We start from the raw sequence: 20,842 nt of genomic DNA, 5'->3' as shown, positions 1-20,842 counted from the left end.
AAACCTGATGAGGGTGCACTCAATCCCACTGTCCATGTTGCCCACAAAGATATTGAACAGCACAGGCCCCGGTACCACCCCCTGAGGAACACCACTCAGCACTAGTTTCTGCTTGGACATTGAGCTACTGACTGCAACTCTTTGAGCGCGACCATCCAGCCAGTTCCTTATCCACCAAGTGGTCCATCCATCAAATCCATGTATCTCCAATTTAGAGACAAGGATGTAATGCAGGACAGTGTCAAATGCTTTGCGTATGTCCAGATAGATAAAGTCAGTTACTCTCCCCTTACCCACCAATGCCGTAAACCCAACATAAAAGGTCAGCAAATTTGTCAGGCATGACTTGCCCTTTGTGAAGCCATGTTGGCTGTTACCAATCACCTCTTCATTCCCCACGTGCCTTAGCAGAGTTTCCAGGAGGATTTGCTCCATGATCTTGTTGGGCACAGGGGTGAGACTGACCGGCCTGTAGCTCCCCAGGCCTTCCTTTTCTCCCTTTTTTGAAAATGCGGGTTGTGTTTCCCCTTTTCCATGGGAAATTTCACCAGACTGCCATGACTTTTCAAATATAATGGAAAGCGGCTTAGCAACTTTATCCTCCAGTTCCCTCAGGGCTTTCAGCTCTTACAAAAGAAACGTCCAACTAAGTTATTGCTAGAAAGCACCATAATGACTACTCATCTTTTTGCACAGCCACCCACTTAGAAGGGTGTATGGACACTACTTCTTGTGAACAGTATTTTTCAAGCTGTGCCTCCTGGCTTGGTTCACTTAACAACCTGGCTAAGGACGGTCTCTCCCTGCTCATTTGGGACTCCAAGTTCTTTAGTAGAAGACCACCAAGGTAGGCAAAATCAAGCACAGCATTAGGTGAGGCCCCTGCTTCTCAGCATACAAACAGTGGGAGAGCTTTTGGGAAGAGTTGTCTGGTGGATACCTTCTTAGCCCACTTCCACAGCACCAGCCTGCTTTGTTTTGGTTTGGTCGCCATGCATACTCTATACTATTCTGCAAGTACAGGATATCTTTTCAAAATATCTCAGTCCTAGTCATCTTCTCCCCGTTTTTGCATCAGGCTTCAAAGGAAATTTTCACAGCAACTTTGCTGTGGATGCTAATAAGAAAAATCTATTTATCAGCCTAGCAATAGAAGGGGTCCCTGAAGCCATGGGTTTTGATCATGAAAGATCTGATGCAGCCTTTATTTTCCTTGCAGTTTTCCTTGTGTACACTCCTTTAGATAAGGATCTGCTCTGTATGGGTCTGAAGGACCTGACAGTACCCACCATAACAGAAGTGTGCCAGCCCCTCCTGGATACGATTTCCTCTTTCCTCCCCTGCTGCTGTTAATCACAGGCAACATATGAGTTTGTGCTTGAACATCCCTGAGACAGTTCTGCTTCAATGTCTTGTATTTCTGTACATTTCTAATATTAAAGAAAAATGAAATTTAAGAGCAGGACATAAAAATAAAGTGTTTTCTGGTATCGGGCTGTTTAATTTGCAAGGAGGATAGTTTACACTCCCTGTACTTTAGATCCTAAAGAAGCTTTTAGTACTTAACTATGTGCTGGTAGCACAGAGCAGCCAGTTGAGCCTGCTCCCCACAGCGCGAAGAAGCACAAAAATGTGAGCAGAACCTATCACTTATAACCCCCAAAAGCAGTTTTCACCTTGAATCCCAAACAAGCAAGCTTGTTTTTCAAAGTGCTAACAGGAGCTGCTGCTGCCTAGGCTATTTCTTGGAACCATGATAGTAGACAAAGAATCAAAGTGACATTTGCCTTCTTGGCACCAACTAAACTGCCCCCACCTCCACCCCCGCATCTGACTCCACAGGTTTTTTTCTGGAGATGCTGAGTGTGATCCCTATTTGCGCACTGGTGAGACATCTCCAAGGTATGCTGGATGTGCAGCTCTCCTTTGACAAATGTGATTATGAACATGCATCTGTTATTAAAATGGATTTTTATCACTTGCAAAATATGCCACAGGTTAAATGCTGTCCAGCTTCTTGGAGCTACACGTTTTGTTACAGATTGAATTGCTATAAATTCTTTGCCTGCTGCTTTGCCAGAAAAACTCTGACACAACTTGCATCCAATACAGAAGTCAAAATAATTCTCACTACCTGAAGCAGATAAACATTTTGCTCTCTTCTGAGATCTCTGCATCAATTCTGCATTTTTTAAATTCAGATTGGTTTTGTTCAATGGACTTTTCATTTTCAGAGCTTCAATTTATTTCTCTCGGCCTCAGAACTGCTATTAAACCTGCACTAAAACAACTATGAATTTCAGCAGCATTTCCTAAACAACTGAGCTTGATTTTAGCAGTTTAAAAATAGGTTCGATCTCATTAATATTTTTCATTGCCATACCATTTCCTTCCCAGAAGCCAGTGATTTGTGAACTTTCATTAGTGATTCAGAAAAGGATTAGCTTGTTAAAGCACCTAGGTTCTGCTCCCAGCTATGTTACAGGTTGCTTGGCCTTAACAAACCACACAGGTCATGTGAACTTGTACGCATCTACAATATTTGGTGCAATTTTGTGCGCAGTTTTGAACCATGCCACAAGCATGAAAGCTCACAGATCTCTGTCTGGCACTGGCACACCCTGTGAAGCCCTCGGATGGCACATTTCTGGGTCTATCAAATAAAACAGCACCATTTATGTGGCGAAGTGCTATGAGCCCCTGCAGCTCTGGAATGAGCCCCTGCCTCTGTGTATGTGTGTTGCTTATATTAGAGTGTGACTTGTATCTGGCTCTCAGGACTGCGAGGATGATTCCCGTGGGCAGGATCCTATGGTCCCTACAGAAATACGGCAGGGAAGTCTTCTGCTCAGTATATGAAGCTCTTGTGCTTTTTGTAGTAACTTAGACATGTGCAATATATAATTTTTACACCAGTTAGTAAAATGTTTTCCGTGGGTATAGCATATTTACTTTGGCCAGCACTGGCCAAAGTGATGATCTATGTTTTTTTAAGGCTGCAAAGATCTGGGTTATTATAGACAAGAATATTATAGTTTAAATAACTATAATTTCCTGGCTGTAAGTGGGGTTTTTCTGCCTTTATGCGTGATTACACTTCTCAATAGGTAACAGACCATGGGTTTTTGTTTTTATTCTGCCTTTGGCAAACAGGCTCCTGGACAGTCAAATGCTTTCAAGGCAAGGAAGAAGTTAATTAAATTTTAACGTTCATAAAAATTATGATGTTGAGAGCTAGCACCCCATCAACTTCTCCTCTCAAATGTTGGATTTCCTGGGAGCCCACACATAACCCACTCCCCCTCCAGCCCATGTCATGCACTAAATGTAAAAATTAGAGAAATCCCAAAATAAAGGCGGCCAACAAGAGGTTCCAAATTCTGACTCCAGATATTACATCTTAGAGTCTGTCAGGACTGCGAAAGAAAGCAGTTTCACTGACTGAATACACATGAAAACTGAATTTCTGAGTTCAAACAGGAGATTCTTAACTTCCTGAAACCAAATCAGGTCATAATAACAATACAACCCCCATGTTTCTAAGAGTCTCATCCATTTTCTTTACAGTGTCAGGTCTGTGTTTCAAATCTTAATTTCCTTAATTCTTCTGCTTCAACCAGAAAAAATCCTCACTGGTTTATTCTCAGGTCATAGGCAAAGTCTCTCTTTCTTCAATTATGGCTTATATTTCAGTCACCCGTATTGCGGGATACAACTGTCTTTTAATTACTTTTGCCTATCTGCAATGAAATTGGATCAGTGACTATACTTGGAGCACATCCACAGCGTTGACAAAGTCTGAGCTATACCAACTTTGCAACAGATAAAAACGAGTGGACCCTGCTCTGCCATAAGGTAATGTAGTCAAAGACGGCTCTGCAAATATGCCACCTGATGTTCCTTTCTTGCACACCTAATTGTCTTCAGTTTAGCCAAGGGGGAAAACATTTTTTTTTTGCTGCAAAGTGAAACCCCTACATGAAAGCTGTATTTCGTTCAAAACAGAGCTGGACCACTACGCCAAAGTCACGCTGGCAAGGACAGATCGAAACCAAACTCCCCAGCCCCTCACTTCCTTACTTGTTTATGTCAACCAGTTTGGAGATTTTTAACATTTGAGTTATGTTTATCTGAACTGGTTTTCAAGGTCTAATTATAACATGTGAAGCGGAGTGAGATTGCTGCTATGAGAGTTGCAATATAAATAAGAAGACTTGACGGGCTGACTGATATGCTGGCACACACCAGACGTGTGTCACGTGGAAGTCCAGTGCAGCTGTTGTGGTCCATGGTACAATAAATAGCTATGGGGAAGCGGCACGGTCATACAGGATTTTTTAATACCACCTACTGTGCTACTTGGCCGAATGCACTCGTCTTACAAAAAAACCCCAGGCAATATCCGCAGTTTAAACACAGAAAAGTGATGGTCCTGGCGGAACAAGGCTGGTGCATTTTGAAGGCTCTGGAGGAGAAGATAGCATGGTTGCCTGCCTCTCCTGCCCCATCCTCCTTTCACACAGTCGTCTCCAAAGATAACCCAAGCACTACTTTCCACTCAGCAAAACCATCAGAGCACGTGCTCTCACCTCTTCGATCTGGGAGAGTGCATGGTACCATGTGCAACCTCTCCTCCCTCCTCTTTGCAGGAGAGATCCACTGCAACTGCCCAGTAACGGGCATGCAAGGATCATGCCTGGTGGCACTTGCAGATGGATGTCTCAGGTAAGACTAGGCTTCTGGAGAGGATCTCTATTTATAACCCAGACCCCGATAGGTGGCCGGTCTTGGGTGTTAATGTGACAAAGTATTGGTTTTTAGAGTCGCTGAAATGCCTCAACACAGAATGAAAGATGAAACCGTGGCTGGCTTGCAAATGGTCATTCATGCCATGTGCTGGTAAGAGAAGAAGCCATCAATACCGGGCATTTGCGGCACATTGAACACCAATTAAACCAAGTAGGGTTCATGAAATATTAACTATAAAGCACCTGTGCCCTTTCTGAGGTTAGGTTCTTATCCTTTTTAGAAAAAAATGTCCTGTCACAGAGCATTTGTAGCTTTAGATTAGCAACTGGCAATGAACCGAGCTTTTGACAAGGCTCTGGAAAATGTCTGGCATCCATAATTCCAGCAAGATGCCTTCTGGGTTTCTATTACACAGATGTGAGCAGCATATTAACCCACATTTCCCCAGCAAGGAAAAGGAACTACAATTGCAATCATTGTCCTCGGAAAGTAACTGACATCCCCTTTTTGACCCAGACTCTCAGTATACTGCTTATGCAGCAAAGGTGCCATAAAATGCAAAATGATACAACATTTAAATGTTTTTGGAGCTACTGACATAACATAACTTTATTTGGGTAAAATAATTTTTCTCCCTAGCTCCTTTCTACTCAGCTCTCAGTGTTACTTACAAAGTTTTTCCCTGTATCCATAAATAGTTGCATAAAGTGACAGGTCTATCAAGTTTGACAGTGCACACACACATTTCATTTGTTATTTGAACCTGGACTTTTGAGCTGCAAAAAGCCAAAGCAGTAAATTTCAAAATTAAAAAAAAAAAAAAAGAAAGAAAAGAAAAAAGTATGTAAATGAGCTGTAATAAGATCACACAAGAAACCAAGTTTCACAAAACAGCAAGTAAAACTAATCTCAGCTTTTTTTCCTAGCCTCTTTTCTAGTTTAAAAAAATTCATTCTGTATTTTGAGACACATTTACTTAAGCCTAAAAGCATATGCTGTATCTCCATCAATTTTGTTTTGTATAATTGTACACTGGCATCTGTGTTCAGTTATGCTCTGGACGCACTAGCAGTCCCTGGTTTAAGCACATCAGACAGGTACTGTAATCCCAGGTGTGATCTGAACCCGAGCCTGTGGTCAGGTGGGAGCGGTAACTCATCACAGACGTGGAGCTGGGACCCTGGGTTCTGCTGCAGGACAGAGCTATATGTTGCCTTCACAAGCAAGCAATAGGGGAGTGGGAAACCCTGGTGGGACTCCAGGTGTGAGGACGTTCATGTCTTCAACTCTGACGTTGCTCCCTACCCCACATTGTTGCAGAACAGATACAGATTTGAAGGAGTCCAGAGGGCTTCCTCCTCTCTACATCTTTAATTGCTGGGTAGTCACAGTGCACAGACCTGCCAGCCAGGCGTGATGCCTCTTGGACAGAGACCTGGCTGCCAGCAGGTCACTTGGCTCAAGGCACCACATGGCCCACAAGAAGAGCTGCCTGGCTCCATCCACACCCCGCACCCTGGCCTTTGGCAACAAGACCCGCTCTCCTCCACCTCCCCATGTGTGCTGCCACTAACAACCACTGAAACTCACATTTTCTCATTTAAAGATAATTTCTAGATGTTTGGGTTTATTTCTTGAGATTATCTTGGGGTTTGGCTAGATAGATAAAGCATTTGCAACACACCCCGTCTATTTAGAGAGTATGACATTGCTCTAAGGTGGGAAGTTTTAAAGAGACTTTGGCTGTGTCTGAGGAGGCCTGAAAAACATGTTGGAGGCCTCGAGTATACACGTGTTAAACAGCGGATTGAGAAAGTTCCTAGAAGTTTTCCTCATAGAACTGAAACTGGGAACGCGTAATCTTCATGTCATTATCCGTATTATTAAATCCGTGAAAATGGAACCACGTGCAATAACACAGCTGTTGTAACTAGAAGCATTTAATCTCCCACTATCATCTCAAAATATACATGCTCCGGCTCTTGGTTATATACATAGCAAGCACGCAAGGACTAGAAAAAAACAACAAGCATCAAAGGAAGCTTCCTGTACTGATTTCCATGTCCCTATTTAAATTCACAACAAGGAAAAAGTCCTCCTTTACTTACCCCTAAAGGGGTAGCTGAATTTCCTAGAGTTGAACAAATAAGAGGAGAAAGTGTTATGTGGTTAGAAATGCTAACTCTATTTGGTCCCAAAAAGTCACATCTTTATGAGGAATGTGAGGTTTTTTCACTAAGGACAGAGTTAAGAGACTTGAAAAAGCTGAATCATTAAATAAGTATCTCTGGGGTCCCATAGGTAGTCATATCCACAAGTGACATGGCTGTTCCCATCCTACTTGGCTGAAAACCACAAAGGCTTGGCAGGACATGGCTGTTGCATCTCTTGCCATAGCTAGGTGGAGACGTGGTCCTAATCCAAGTCTGGTCAGTCTTTCTGAATAGATTGCAGACAACATAGGGTTAGCTGGCATGTTTTGAAAATGTGTTGACTATGGAAATTTGGAACACGTTAAATAAACATGCCTCAGGCGCCTCAAAATCTGGAAAGAAAACTTATCACTGTGCTGATATCCAGTATGTCAAGTGTTTTCCAACAAAAAGTCGTTCTCAATAAACAGTCCAAGACAACCTTTGACACATTCAGAAGGGTAAAATCAGGTTAATTGCAGAAGTTGATATTAGTGTGTATACTGTGTGCGAACACAGTGGAAGGATTTCTGTAGTTGCTTTCATGGGTTTCACAGTATCCCCTGGGATCACACCCAAATGCAACAGGGATTAGACGTCTTGGATCCTGTAAAATTGTCAGATGCAATTAATTTAAAAGGAATAAATTAATTGGCAGCTCTGTGTTGTACAGGAAACCTGCGCTCTGCAGGTGACCACTTAGCTCTAGGGGAGACAGACCTTTCCTGCTCACCGCAGAGTGAAGCTGTAGGCACTGCCGAGGGAGGGCTCTCCATCACAGTGCGCCTGCAGTCACCTCGCACCCGCTGCTGCTCCGCACCGTGACAAACCCCATCCCACAGCTCCGAACCCACAATGAGCTGCAGCTCCCATCCCAACAGTGTTAACAATGGCTTTGTGATATTTCCATTCCTTTCAAGTTCATTTGGATGAAACCACTCCCTTTGGAATTTGTTTGGGTGGTTCACAGCTATCTGCAATCTATTCAGATTATTAGAAGGCGGGGTGAAATGGTAAAAGGAAAGAAATTTAAGTTTCAATTCTTTCCTGCCAAGTTCTGTCAAGTGACTGGAGTTACCTAATTACACTTTTACAGCAATCACGTCTCTTTACCAGCTTCATTAGTTGCATGGGTACTTAAGCCAAACTCTCCTTTATTACATTAATATATTGTGAAACCCAAGTACAAAATTACACCTATCTGAAAAAAAGTAAACTCTTTCAAATGGTTTCAAGCAACTGCTCTGTAAAAACTTGAAAACCTGGAAGAACTATGGTGATCCTATTGGTGGACGAGAAGCTCAACATGAGTCGGCAATGTGCACTGGCGGCCTGGAAAGCCAACTACATCCTGGGCTGCATCAAAGGAAGTGTGGCCAGCAGGTTGAGGGAGATGATTCTGCCCCTCTACTCAGCTCTGGTGAGACCCCACCTGGAGTACTGTGCCCAGCTTTGGAGTCCTCAGCACAAGAAGGACATGGACCAGTTGGAACAAGTCCAGAGGAGGGCCATGAAGATTATCAGAGGGCTGGAACACCTCTCCTACGAAGACAGGCTGAAGGAGCTGGGGTTGTTCAGCCTGGAGAAGAGAAGGCTCTGGGAGACCATATAGCAGCCTTCCAGTACCTGAAGGGGGCCTACAGGTGAGACGGGGAGGGACTCTTTATGAGGGAGTGTAGTGATAGGACGAGGGGTAATGATTTTAAACTGAAACAGGGGAGATTTAGACTAGATATCAGGAAGAAATTCTTTACTGTGAGGGTGGTGAGACACTGGAACAGGTTGCTCAGAGAAGTTGTGGATGCCCCATCCCTGGAGGTGCTCAAGGACAGGCTGGATGGGGCTTTGAGCAATGTGGTCTAGTGGGAAGTGTCCCTGCCCACGGCAGAGGGGTTGGAACTAGATGGTCTTTAAGATCCCTTCCAACCCAAACCATAATATGATTCTATGATTCTGACTGCTTGCAGGACACACACGATATACCCTCATCTAGCAATTCCACAGTTTCTGCCCAGACACAGGCACATCATCTCCAAATGCACCGTACTAAAATAAAGCACCTGCTAGTCTGAGAGCCCCGCTGCTGCAAGGTAAAGCATTTATTGGAATTTAAATTCTGCTGGTAATGGTGGGATTCTGTAATAGCCTAGTGTGACACAAAAGACAAGGGATAATTACGTAATTATTGGCCTTCCCCTTCCCGTTTTGCTGGCCATAGTTTTCCTTCTGTTTAATCATGATCTGAAGTTAAAACAATAGAGTTTGGTGTCTGGATTTTGGTGGGTTTTTTATTGGTTTTGGTTTGGGTTTTTGGTTTGTTTTTTTTTTTTTTTTATATGAGATAAGGCAGTTATTCAAGCAAGATTTCAAGTTTTTTTTTTAATTAAATTTGCTTTATGATGACTGACAGATGTGAGGAGATGAGAAGAAAACCAAACTACCCACTGATTTTCAAAAAGGCACCTTATTCTGCTGTTTGTTTCGGGGTGCCTTGTGCTCGGCAGCGCTCCGGGCTGAGCAGCAAGCACTAAAGCACTGCTGCTATCTACAGGTCTGCTCTGTGCAGTGCTCAAACTGGACAGGAAACCAAGTCCTGCGATAGGGATGCTCACGCTTGGGAAAAAGACCAAAACCCTGACACTGAAGTATGTTGGCTTTTGGCAAATGCAAGCTGGCAATCTGTGGCCTTTCAGTCCTGTGGCCAACATATGTTAAAAAACCAAAATCAAGCTGACTTCATCTGAGGAAGGTTGATCTGTGTGCTGCACGAGAGTACAACTGCTGCTTCTATTTTTTTTTTCTGCGAACAAAGAGGAAACGTGGCACTCTCAGGTGCAGAGTAAGAGGAAGCATCTGCTCCCAGATGGGAACCCTCTCCCACCGCAACGCACTGGTGGTACAGAAGGGCTGGAAACCACCTTTGAGCCTCCAATGCTGAACTTTAAAGACAATTTGTGATATAATTAGAATCTACTAAAATTTAGTTGTGTCTCTTTGTTGTTTGGAATTTACTTAATTTTTCTTTCTTTGCTTTTTCCTCTGTAACCCAGAAATTTTGCTGTGTCTTTCAATAACACAGATAAACAAGATAACCCGGGTTCAGCACTGCTGAAAACAAACAAAGCAGCGTGCAGAACAGGAGAACGGTAATAAATAAACCTATCCAGCAAACACAAGTAAACCGTGGAGATGTCAAAAGCAGCTATTTAACCAAAGGTTGCGGATTTCAAGATCGGGTTACCAAAGACAGCATCAGATCACAAGCTTTCAACAAGCGGTAGAGGAAGGGACAAACTCAGAAAGAAGATATTTTTCTTTCTAATAAAAAATAAAATAAAACAAATAGTTTTTCCTAATAAGGAAAAAAACCAACAGCTTATTTGTGAAATCTGTATCTGAATGCTTGGCTGCCGAGATGAACAGTCACGTACGGGAGCAGAGCACCTTGCAGCCAGGGAAAGCACAATTAGAAGCTCAAACAGCAGGACAGTCTGATCTGACATATGGAAACCCTGCGAAGCTTTTCCCATTTGGAAGGCTAGAAAAACTCTTCCAAAATTCATTCCCCAAAACCATCAGGAGCAGCAGGCTTTTAATGAGCCTGTGCCAAATGAGTCTTAGCTCCATGCTGAGCGTGCTGCTCATTATGATTGCTTATGACAAAATAATAGCTGTTCTGGCGTCTTTAATTATCAGTTCTTCTGGAAACAACTAATTTCCAGTACTGGATACCAGGTGAGAACTTCAGTGTGTGCGACTGGAAAACACCATTCTGCCATTTATTTCCTTTTTACATGACAGTCCTTTTTGTCAAAAAAGTTTGGTAAAGAATTTGCCAGACCTATACTAATTACTGAATTACTGCCCGTGAAGTATCGGGGAACCCAAAACCCCTCCAGGATGCAGCAGGTCGTTTGAGCCTTTGGAAGGACCAGCACCGGGTAACACTCAGAAACCTCCACCAATTTCCTTAGTGGACACAGCAGAGGCGAGGGGCACCCACTGCAAGAGGAAAGTGAACACGCGCGAAACACTTCAGAACATGAATTTCTGGGATGTACAGATTATTCCGGGAATATTTCCCGCATGGGAGGGGGGCACGGCGCACACCGGGCACAGCTAGCCACCCGGGGGGGAGGGGGGGGCTCAGGCCGCCACTGCTGAGGGACCAGCTCCCGCTGACGGGGCCGGAGGGGCCCCGAAAAGCCTCGGGGAAGGGGTCGCTTCCCCGCCGTCGCGGCCGGGGCGGGCCTCCCCGGGCCGGGGAACTCCGCGGCGGCCAAGCGGGACGACAACGCCCGGGGAGGTGCCGCCCCGCCCGCCCACTTCCTCAGCGGCCGGCGGAGGCGGCCGCGGGCAGTCTTAGTCCCCCGGCGGGACGATGACCCAACGCCGGGAGCCGCGTCGCACCGTGCCGCTAGACGAGGAGCTGGAAGCGCTCGGGTGAGCGGCGGTCGCGGGGCAGGAGGGGCCGCGAAATGGCGGCCCCCGCCCAACCCCGGGGGTGGCTGAGGGGTGTGTGTGGGGGGGTGGTCCTCACGAGAAATGGCGGCCCTCGGGTGGTGACGGGAACCCCGAGGGGAGCTGACAGGGTGGGAGCTGCTGGTTCTTGCTGCTAGATTCGGTAATGAAGTGAGGAATAAGATAAACTAGGGTTTGTTTTAACGAACCCGCCGGAGGGCTTCATGCACAGCGTGCATCCCCTCAGAGAAGCCCAGCGCCTCGGTCCCTGAGGCAGGTTTGAGAGGGCGGCAGCCTCCCCTGTACAGAACATGCTGGCATGCCGCAGGTGGGAGGGAGAAATAAGTAATAGAAAAATTAAGAGTGTAGGCAGCCGTTTCAAATTTAGTGGAGACTTAGAGGCAAAAGGGCTTACCGCTTCACACAGAGAAGCTCTGCGATGTTGGCACCACCTCCCTCGGGAAGAGCCCGGGTTGTACCTGCGTCTCAAAGGAGCACCAGACCCAGAGCTTGCCCTCAGAGCTGCCTGTCCTTCCCGGCTGCAGAGCTCTGCTGTCCTCTTGGCCATCTCATAACTTGTCCTGGGCCCTGGCCCAGAGGGCCGCCATGCCGGCCGCTCCTTGCTGGGCCCTGGGAGACAGCAGGCCTCCCCAGGCCGCCTCAGGCATCCGGAGTGAGAGCGGTGGACAGGTCACAGCAGTTACAAAGATGTCACCCTCGCTCAGAAGCAAAACCCAAGGAATGAAAAAGAAGGCTGAAGGTTGCAACGGACCTTGCTCTCCGTCCGGTGTGACTCGCCCGTTTTGTCTGCCAGTTAGTTTTGGTTTTTGCCGAAGGAAGGCTTAGGCCACTTTTTCCACGGGCGGCGTTGCCGTGTGTGAGGAGAAACACGGGCTGGAGGAGCGGCACAGGTGGGCACTGGGAGGCCAGGGTGGGAAGGATCAGCGGCAGCAAAGTGAAGGGGAGACAAAGCAGAAGAAAGGCCAGTGAAGATACTGAAAAAGCAAAAAGGCTCTGATGTCTGCATTCAAAAGGAACAGATGAAAACAGTAAAGTTTTTTTACTTCCTGGGTACTTATGGATAAGGACCAAATAATGTGGGTTTTTTGTGTTTAATTCACTTAATGAAGAAATTGGAGTGTAACAAAGGGACTTGGAATTAGTATCCCCACACTGCTGCTATTTTCCCAAATTTAGAAGAACCCGTTGATTAAGTGCCTGTTACTGAAGCGTCTAACAAATAAGAAACAAAGTAAAGTCACTTTGCAACGGTACCGAGAGTGGCCATTATATACTTTTCCTTTACATCCTTGACATCTTCCTTTACGTAAGATTATGCTCATCCTACAAAAGTATCTACAGGGAAAATAAAAAAAAGAAAACAAAAAAAAAGAGTTGTAGCTGCTGTGAGAAGCACGATTCCCAATTGCTAGACTTTTGTGCATTTAGACTATATGGCCTGAGTTGATTTATGCCAGTAACCCGTGCTTATAAACAGCCTCGCTGCTTGGCAAGGAGTTAGTCCTCATAGATGATCTTGTAGAACTTTAGCTTGATGTCATACCTGATGTGGTACTTGACGTGGTAGCAGTGAGAAGGAAAGACTACAAACGAGAAGGCAACAAATATGCGTTTTTAAATCTGTAGCTTCTCTATTTTATTTGCACTTCACAGTGGAAAACCTAAACTCTTCACCCTACCACAAAATGCTAAAGCATCTCCTTCAGGGCAGTGTGTTGAGTTAAATGAACTAAAGGTGAATAAGCAATGGCAAGAAAAGATTCCCTTAAAATCATTAAGCAATGCCCTTTTTTCATCTAGTACTAAAGCCACTTTGTTTATGCTTTTTTCTGAAGAGGAAAAAGAAGTCCTTGTACACCAAACATTTTAGTAGCATAGTCTAAAAGATCTGTTAATGTAAATACTTTTTCAGCTGTGAGAAGTAGATGTGTCACTGTCCAGACTATAACATTAAATTCTCAGCCACCAGACCCCTAAACTTAGTCCCTGGTGCTATCACAGTGCTGAGTTGCCCTTACACCCGACATAGTATCTAGTACAACTGAGACCTGATTCTGGTGAGGGAGTAGTAAAGACCAACGGAGACAAAGGTCATTCAAATGAGGAGCAGCTTTGATGTTCACATATCTTTGGGGGGAATATGAAGCAGGTTATTTTAGAGCTTCTGCTTTACTGTGCAAAAATCAAAGAAGCTAAAGCTTTGAAGAAGTGTGAAATGAGAAGCATTTTACTTTTAAGAGAAAGGAGATTGGGTACCAGGATATCCTTGTAGTTTACCAGGTCAACTGGTCGTTAAAATAGAAAGTTGACAGCAATGTAGATGGGTGTACAGTGTAAAACCTGTCTAACTCTCTGCTAGGTTTGGAGGACCTGGTATTCGCTGGGCCGTCCTAGATTAGCGCTCCTGTAATTACATTGAGAGTATCAAGAGCTGGTGAGAGCAAGAGGCGGGAGGGAGAAGAAAAAAAAAACGAACGTATGTTCAAACCCCACCTGTATTATACCCCTGCTTTAGAGATATCCCATCTGTCACTAAAAAAAAATAATCAAGAAATATAATAATTTCTAATTGTCACTAAAAAAAAATAATCAAGAAATCGACAGACTGAGAGAGCTGGGGTTGTTCAGCCTGGAGAAGAGAAGGCTCCGGGGAGACCTTATAACAGCCTATCAATACCTGAAGGGAGCCTACAGAAGAGCTGAAGAGGGACTCTTTGTCAGGAAGAGTGGTGACAGGACAAGGGGCAATGGTTTTAAATTGGAAGAGGGGAGATTTAGATTAGATATAAGGAAGAAATTCTTTACAGTGAGGGTGGTGAGGCACTGGAACAGGTTGCCCAGGGAAGTTGTGGATGCCCCATCCCTGGAAGTGTTCAAGGCCAGGCTGGATGGGGCTTTGAGCAACCTGCTCTAGTGAGAGGTGTCCCTGCCCATGGCAGGGGGGTTGGAACTAGATGATCTTTAAGGTCCTTTCCAACTCTAGCCATTCTATGATTCTATGAAATAAGATTTAAGAATCCCATTTATCATCAAGGGCAATCACTGAAAGATCTAGACATACGTACAGCTGTTTATCAGATTGGATTGTTTTTCTCCAGAGCCTCAGTATGTGTAAAGATGAACTTTCTGACCTCACAACAAAAGAAAGCAAGAGGGATGGGTTTAGCTGCCTATTATTATTATTATTTTACTTTTTTAAAACTATATCATTCAGTCTAAGATGGCTTATATTTGTTTGGAGAGTTTGGGTGGTCAAACAATCAAGAGTTCAAAGTGAAAATTCAGATTACTGTCAGCTTCATTGTCAATGACCCAATAAGTGGAACTAATGTGTAGTGAAAAGGTAGATCAAAATCAACATGATGTTAAAAACATGTTACCTCATTCATTAACTTCTTCCCTAAATTTACCAAAATATTTAAAAGGGAGCACTGAAGTTTGTCAAAAGTGACATAAGCATCTTGGCTTAATGGAAAAGGAAATTGACATCGTGATTCTTCTTTGAAGGTCTCTTTGGCCGTTTCTGGAGTCAGCCCTTTTTCCAATTGCATTTATTGCTGTTACTGCCAAAAGGACAGCCTGCGCACTGCAGTGTGAAACTCCCGCAGCTGATCACGTAGGATGTGAGTTTGGGGAATTCCACATCGCAGTTCACTTTATTTGCGCAAGAGATGAGAATGTGGAATATCTCGTCATCCGAGTACTTACAGGCTGGTCTGGTAACTCAGCTTCAATCCCAATGTAGCATAGCTTTGGCGACACTTTGCCTTTTGGAGGTGAAACGAATGGGGCAAGAGGAAAAGGTTTTTGTAACTTTTTGCCTTTTACAGTCCGAGCATTCTTTATCATCCCTTGCAGCACAGCTTTTATGTTTCTCCAGCTCCAGGTTTGACAATACCATGACAGATGGTATTTAGGAAGACTAAGTGATACACTTCATGCTCAGTTTTATTAAGAGAAGAGAAATTAGACCACAGGCCTAGATCAGATGATGATAAAATTGGGGAATTGAGGAACTCGTATGACTGGGATGGGGCAAAAGGTCATAAGAATTTTTTTCCTTCATCTATATTTCTAAATGTAAACAAGGGCAAAATTCCAACAGCTAGAAAGTGGGCAAAAGAACTGGGTGAAAATCAGAACAAAGGCAGTTGATAGAAGAGGGTGGGAAAATGGAAGTGAAAAGCAGAAGCTGAACTAGTGAAAGCCTACAGTTAGAAGACATGAACTTTAAGGCTGGATACAGTGATGTTACTTCCTCGTATTTCTATTTTTAAGTTATTTTTCATATGAAATGGCACCCTTGTATTCCAACGAATTACTTGACATAGGTTTGCGATGAAATGTTTCAGTGTGACACATTGAAAGGATGTCTAATAAATAGCAATTTTGGTTGTATGCCACCTGTAACATCTATCATAGCATTCTCACCCTTTTGTAGGTTCTCTAGAGCTCTGTCATGTTGTGTGCTGTTAAAAACATTGCCAAAAATTCACTTCTACTGATATGAGGTACAGAAAGCCCTTTGTGACTTTAAGATGGTAGATAATGCTCCTAGGGTTTGATATTAGGAAAAAAGTTAAAATAAAATATTTTTTTAATTAAAAAAAAAAAATCAACCAAACAAACCCTGACAGATCTGATCTAAAATCCAACATGCAGAGAACAGAGAAGTAGTGAGACTGTTTTGTAGTGTAATTTTTGGAGTATAGGCATGTGAAGGGCATTGTGTCCAGCCAAAGGAGCGAAGTCAGTGCTTTCCCACTCACTCCATCAAGCATTACAGCATACTACTCCTTTAAACTGTGAATGGGAATCCGTCTGTGAGGCTAGCATATGGTTTCAAAGTGTAAGAAAATTCAACTCATTGCGGTAGAAGATTTTTTTTTTTTTTAATATGAAAAAAGGTGCAGAACCTGCCAGGATCTACCACCACAAAAAAAAACCCAACCAAAACAAATGCCAACCAAAACCACCCTCAGGGTAAATAACTGCTCTAAAAAATGCTGAAGTCCTACTGAGAGCACACCTGGACCATCTCTCCCTAATGCAGATCTCTGTTCCCTTTCAGAGATGGAAGGGAGATGAATTAGATTTGCTGCGTTTGTGCTGGGCTCCTGCAGCTCAGGGGCTTTCCACAGGTACAGTCACCCACGGAGGAGCACAAACAGTATTGCACCTTCTACGGTAGGGGAAAGAGCTTCTGGGAAGGGAGCAGAGAGATCACCCAGCTGAATATTGATAATCTCCTTCCTGCTTCAGAGAAGGAACTTTGAATTGCCTCTTTACAAAAGCAAGCCAAACGTGCGCACAGTTCCTAAGTCTATGCAGGCTATAACCATCTGAGAACATAATCTGGTAAGGACACAAAAAATAAGCCTGACCTCTGCCTGCTGCTGCTTTATCTGATAGCTGGGCGTACCTCAGAGTTATCATTCCAGACACTAAAAACAAATGCCAGTCAGAACTTCTAGCTGTCCTCTCTTCTGGCGCTAGCTATCTTTCAGTTTTACGAGGAAGAAAAGCGAGTGTTTCTGCTGGGTGTTACACAGTTCGCACATAGAAATGGCTGAGAAGAGAATTATCCAAGTCACTAAACATTCGTCCTTGTGTTCCTTGTGTATTCCGGTATTGTTAAAAAGTTAGTCCACCTGATGCCAGCGACAGGTTTGTTCGCTGGCCCCTGTTTACGCAGGCAGAAACGTTTTGCAAAATATCCATATGGTTTCTTTGTCAACAGCATTATCAGAAGTGACAGATGCCATATCTAATGGCTGTCTCATCTGCAGGGGATATAGAATTGAAGTTTCATTAACATTTTTCTTTGAAACCTCTTGGGTTGTTAAAGAAAGGAACAAATGAACATTTTGAGGATGATTTTCTAACCTGAAGAGGGAGTTTCCCACCCCAAATATAGCTGTAACATACTGCTGATCATCACCACTGTGTAGGGAGGTCTAGTCACTGCATTAACTACACAGAGATCTTAATGCAAGAAGAGATTTCAATGCAAGTGTGTAGTGTTCTGGAGTTGTGATGATTAGTGTAGCTGCAGCTGGCCAGCATAGACATGGCTTGTACTGTGGCAGTCACCAGCTCATCCCACGGGGGTACCCCACTAGTGACTGGGTGGGCAGATCCTTAGGGGAAGGCTGTGTGCTCTGATGAGTTTTGGTTCTCTGGGACACCATGTGTCTCATTTCTTTCTCCTCCTTTTAACAGCAATGTCAGTATAGCCCTTCCTACGCTGTCATCGATGCAATTTGATCTAAAGAGTAGACTGATTTCTGAAAATGCTTTATTTTCCGAAGAGAAACAAAGGTAATCTCACTAGGGCTGCATACTCGTCTTAAGACATGCTTTCATGGGCCCAGCAGACACTTGCACTCCAAAAAGCAGGAAGAATAGTGTGGTCCTTCTACAACACACACTGACAACACAAACATGCTTGCACGTATGGAATAAAGAGATTTAATGTAATTTAGGACAAAGTAACAAGAATAGATAAATGACGGCAATTATAAACTCTGAAACTGAGACGGCTAGTCAAATTGGCAATAAAGAACCCAAAAAAGGAGAGCATGCAGGATTTTTTTTTATAGGAGAAATGAAATAATCAGAAAAGAAAAACCTCCTTGAAGTATGTATGCATTTGAGACAGGAAAGCATGCAAGGCCAAGGGCAGCCAGCAGAAGTGGCTCTAAAGCAGGGGAAGGATTTTCTTCTTGTGTTTCTTCAGAGAAATATGAATCAGGAACCCTAGGCAGTTTCTGCACTACTGGTCATTATCAGTCTGACAAGTGTCAAAGTACAGAACATATTTCTGGATTCTTTTGTAGTGAATACAAGACTCTATAATTTGGGTCAGGTAAAGATGACTTTTGGAAAGACCTTCAGAAACAGGCCAAAGTGCAAGATATGTACCATAGTTCAAAATGAAAGAGTTTAAGACAAGACAATTCAGTTTTTTGAAGGACTTGCTAGGGGCTTCAAAGAGATAGGCATTTGGAAAGCCTTTTGATTTCATTAATTTCTTGTTTTAAGGGGGAAAGAAGGTTGATATAGTATTATATTTTCTATCAACAGTTTCCACTCCTGGGTACCACTCAGAAGACAACCAAAACTTAAGCTAAAGATGACTGCCCTTTATAGTGTCTTGCTGAATGAGCCATGTCTCTCACCTTGATTTACCTGCAAATTTCAAAAGAACTGCCTAAAAGGTTTTTTTCTAAATACGATAAATAGAAGCATTCCCCCTCTGACAAATACTTAAATTCAACTGAAGTCTATCTAGTTATCTAGTAGTGTCTAACCACTGTTAGGGTTTGGGTTTCTTTTTAGTCCTGTTTATTTGTATGTGTGTCATCAGACAAGCTTGATTGGGATAGTAGACTATTTGCATAAGTGTATATTTATTTACCTTCCTGGTGGTCTGTGTGCAAATGCTAAATTTTTCACAGCATTTTAAAATTTTACCTATGTTCATTCAATTGGAACAAATTTTGAGTGACCATTTTCAGAGTGGAATATCCAGGTAACCTGACAGTTATTACTGGTTGAAGCATCTGTGACCATCAGTAGGAGGGAAAAAAAAAAAAAAAAAAGCTATGTATAACACAGTCACTTTGGCACTACAATCTGTATTATTGTCTCACATCTACTTCTATTTTTTAAGCCAAGCAAGAGGAACACGGTAACATTTGAGGGATTTTTGTCTGAGACAGCATATTTAGGCAAGAGTGGTGCACCCTTGTCAGCAAAGATTTAAAACTGCACTTAAAAACAACATTCTTTTCCCAATGAAGTGGGTCTTTTTTTGGTTTTGGTTTATGGTTGGATGGTTTGGGTTTTTTTTTTTGCATATTGGTAAAATTTCATTAGTCACTGGCCTTTTATGTATAAAGAAAGAGTAAATTTAAACACACTATCTTTTATACTTTTGACTTTATTTGAAAATCTTAGTTAAAGGCTTTTTGGAAATAAGGTTACAAAACACTTATGAGCAACCACAAACTGAATGTCCCTCCTTTATAAAAATGACCACTTGCAGATTTTTCTCAATATATGCTTCTTTTGCATAGAAGTGAGAAAAATAGTGTAACGAAATTCCACCCAAAACACAGCGTCATCTTCTCAGCTGTAGGTCTGGCCAAGCATGCATGCCGATATGATCCTCATCACATCAGGACAGATCTGACCTTTGACTGGTACTCGGGCAGTTAATCCCAAAGCGGATTTTGGCTAACAGGTGTTTCAGAGGATGACACTTTGATCTTTAAATATTCACTATTTTATTCTACTGTGTAGATGGTCCACGGAGCACGTTCTAGAGCCAAAGCAGCAACACCCTGCCTGTATTAAGTTTTACATGGATCTTGTCTTCCACAGGGTTAACAGTCTGGAGCCTCTTATAAAGCAATTTGTCAGCCAGCTGGCCTTTCAAGTAGGCAGCCGTCTAAATACAGAGCTAAAACCATGTGTGAGATGCCAAGTGGCAACCTACAATGAACAGATAAGGAGAAAGAGTATACAATTACACCTCATTTCAATTTGAAGACTGCCATGATACAAATGCTGGGAAGTGCTGTGATCACACTTCTGCTTTCAGTCAAACTGTATTTCTCCAGCTGAAACAGTAATAGACTTTGACCCCCAATACTACAGGCACACACAGTTTAAATGAAGGGGGAAGAGACTCGGCACCGTTCCACATAGAGACAAGGGGAGAAGCTTGCTCCCTGCAGAGCTGTGCCCCGGGTACAGTATCCCTGCCTCCTTCTGCAGCAGAGGTTCTGGTGTGTGTGTATAACTATCATTATTATCTGCACATGGCATTTCTTACAGGGTTGGCACTCCAGCCTACAGCTGCGGCTCTTTTTTGTGTTCGGTCTCAGTCTCATTTCTAATGAGACCCTTTTTCTATTGAAAGAAATCAGGTGTTTCTATTGTGAATCATTCTGGATGGAAATGAAGCCGTAAACAGTATTTCGTGATCTTTTTTGCAGGGTTTTTTTTCAGTGGATTCTTTGTGGAATTTTTCATATTAAAAAAAAAATTAATAAATAGTTTTAACTGAAGTTAAATGAAGCAGCCGTTTTGATGTTTTCCTGCATTGCTTGGACCATGTATGGCTGAGCGGCAACAATGGTGAAGTTTCCTAAATTTTCCACTTCAAACTCTGTCAGTTAATTTTGGTCCCTTTCTCTGTTCCTTCTTCCAAAAAGGTTACTCTTCAAATGACAATTTTAAGCTTAGGCAAACATGTTTAAGTGCAGATCTTAGCAGTGCAGATGAACTTAGTTACGGGAAATACAGAGCTTGGGAGGGGTTTAAGTGTTGCCTGTTTGCCCCAAAAGAGGAAGTGTACCAAAGCATGTAGATATGTCAGGAAGTACAGATTCTGAAAATAGACAAAAGAT

General features: G+C 43.2%; 1 protein-coding gene across 2 annotated transcripts in view; it reads left to right on the top strand.

Annotated features, from left to right (window-relative positions):
• The window catches only part of DAPP1 (dual adaptor of phosphotyrosine and 3-phosphoinositides 1), a 64,261-nt gene that overhangs the window by 28,317 nt on the left and 15,102 nt on the right, over positions 1–20,842 (top strand). The window contains exon 1 of one of the 2 annotated variants that reach the window (XM_074148370.1): positions 11,235–11,384. The exons of the other annotated variant lie outside the window; for it this stretch is intronic. Coding sequence (XP_074004471.1) covers positions 11,323–11,384 — 62 coding nt within the window. The 5' untranslated portion in view covers positions 11,235–11,322. Of the gene's footprint in view, positions 1–11,234; positions 11,385–20,842 lie in introns of those variants that run through there. 2 annotated transcript variants of the gene reach the window in all.

The sequence above is a fragment of the Numenius arquata genome, chromosome 5 (genome assembly GCF_964106895.1).
Source record: "Numenius arquata chromosome 5, bNumArq3.hap1.1, whole genome shotgun sequence".
Lineage (NCBI taxonomy): Eukaryota > Metazoa > Chordata > Aves > Charadriiformes > Scolopacidae > Numenius > Numenius arquata.
Note: the sequence above shows the minus strand (reverse complement) of the source record. Positions and strands in the feature narration are given on the sequence as shown.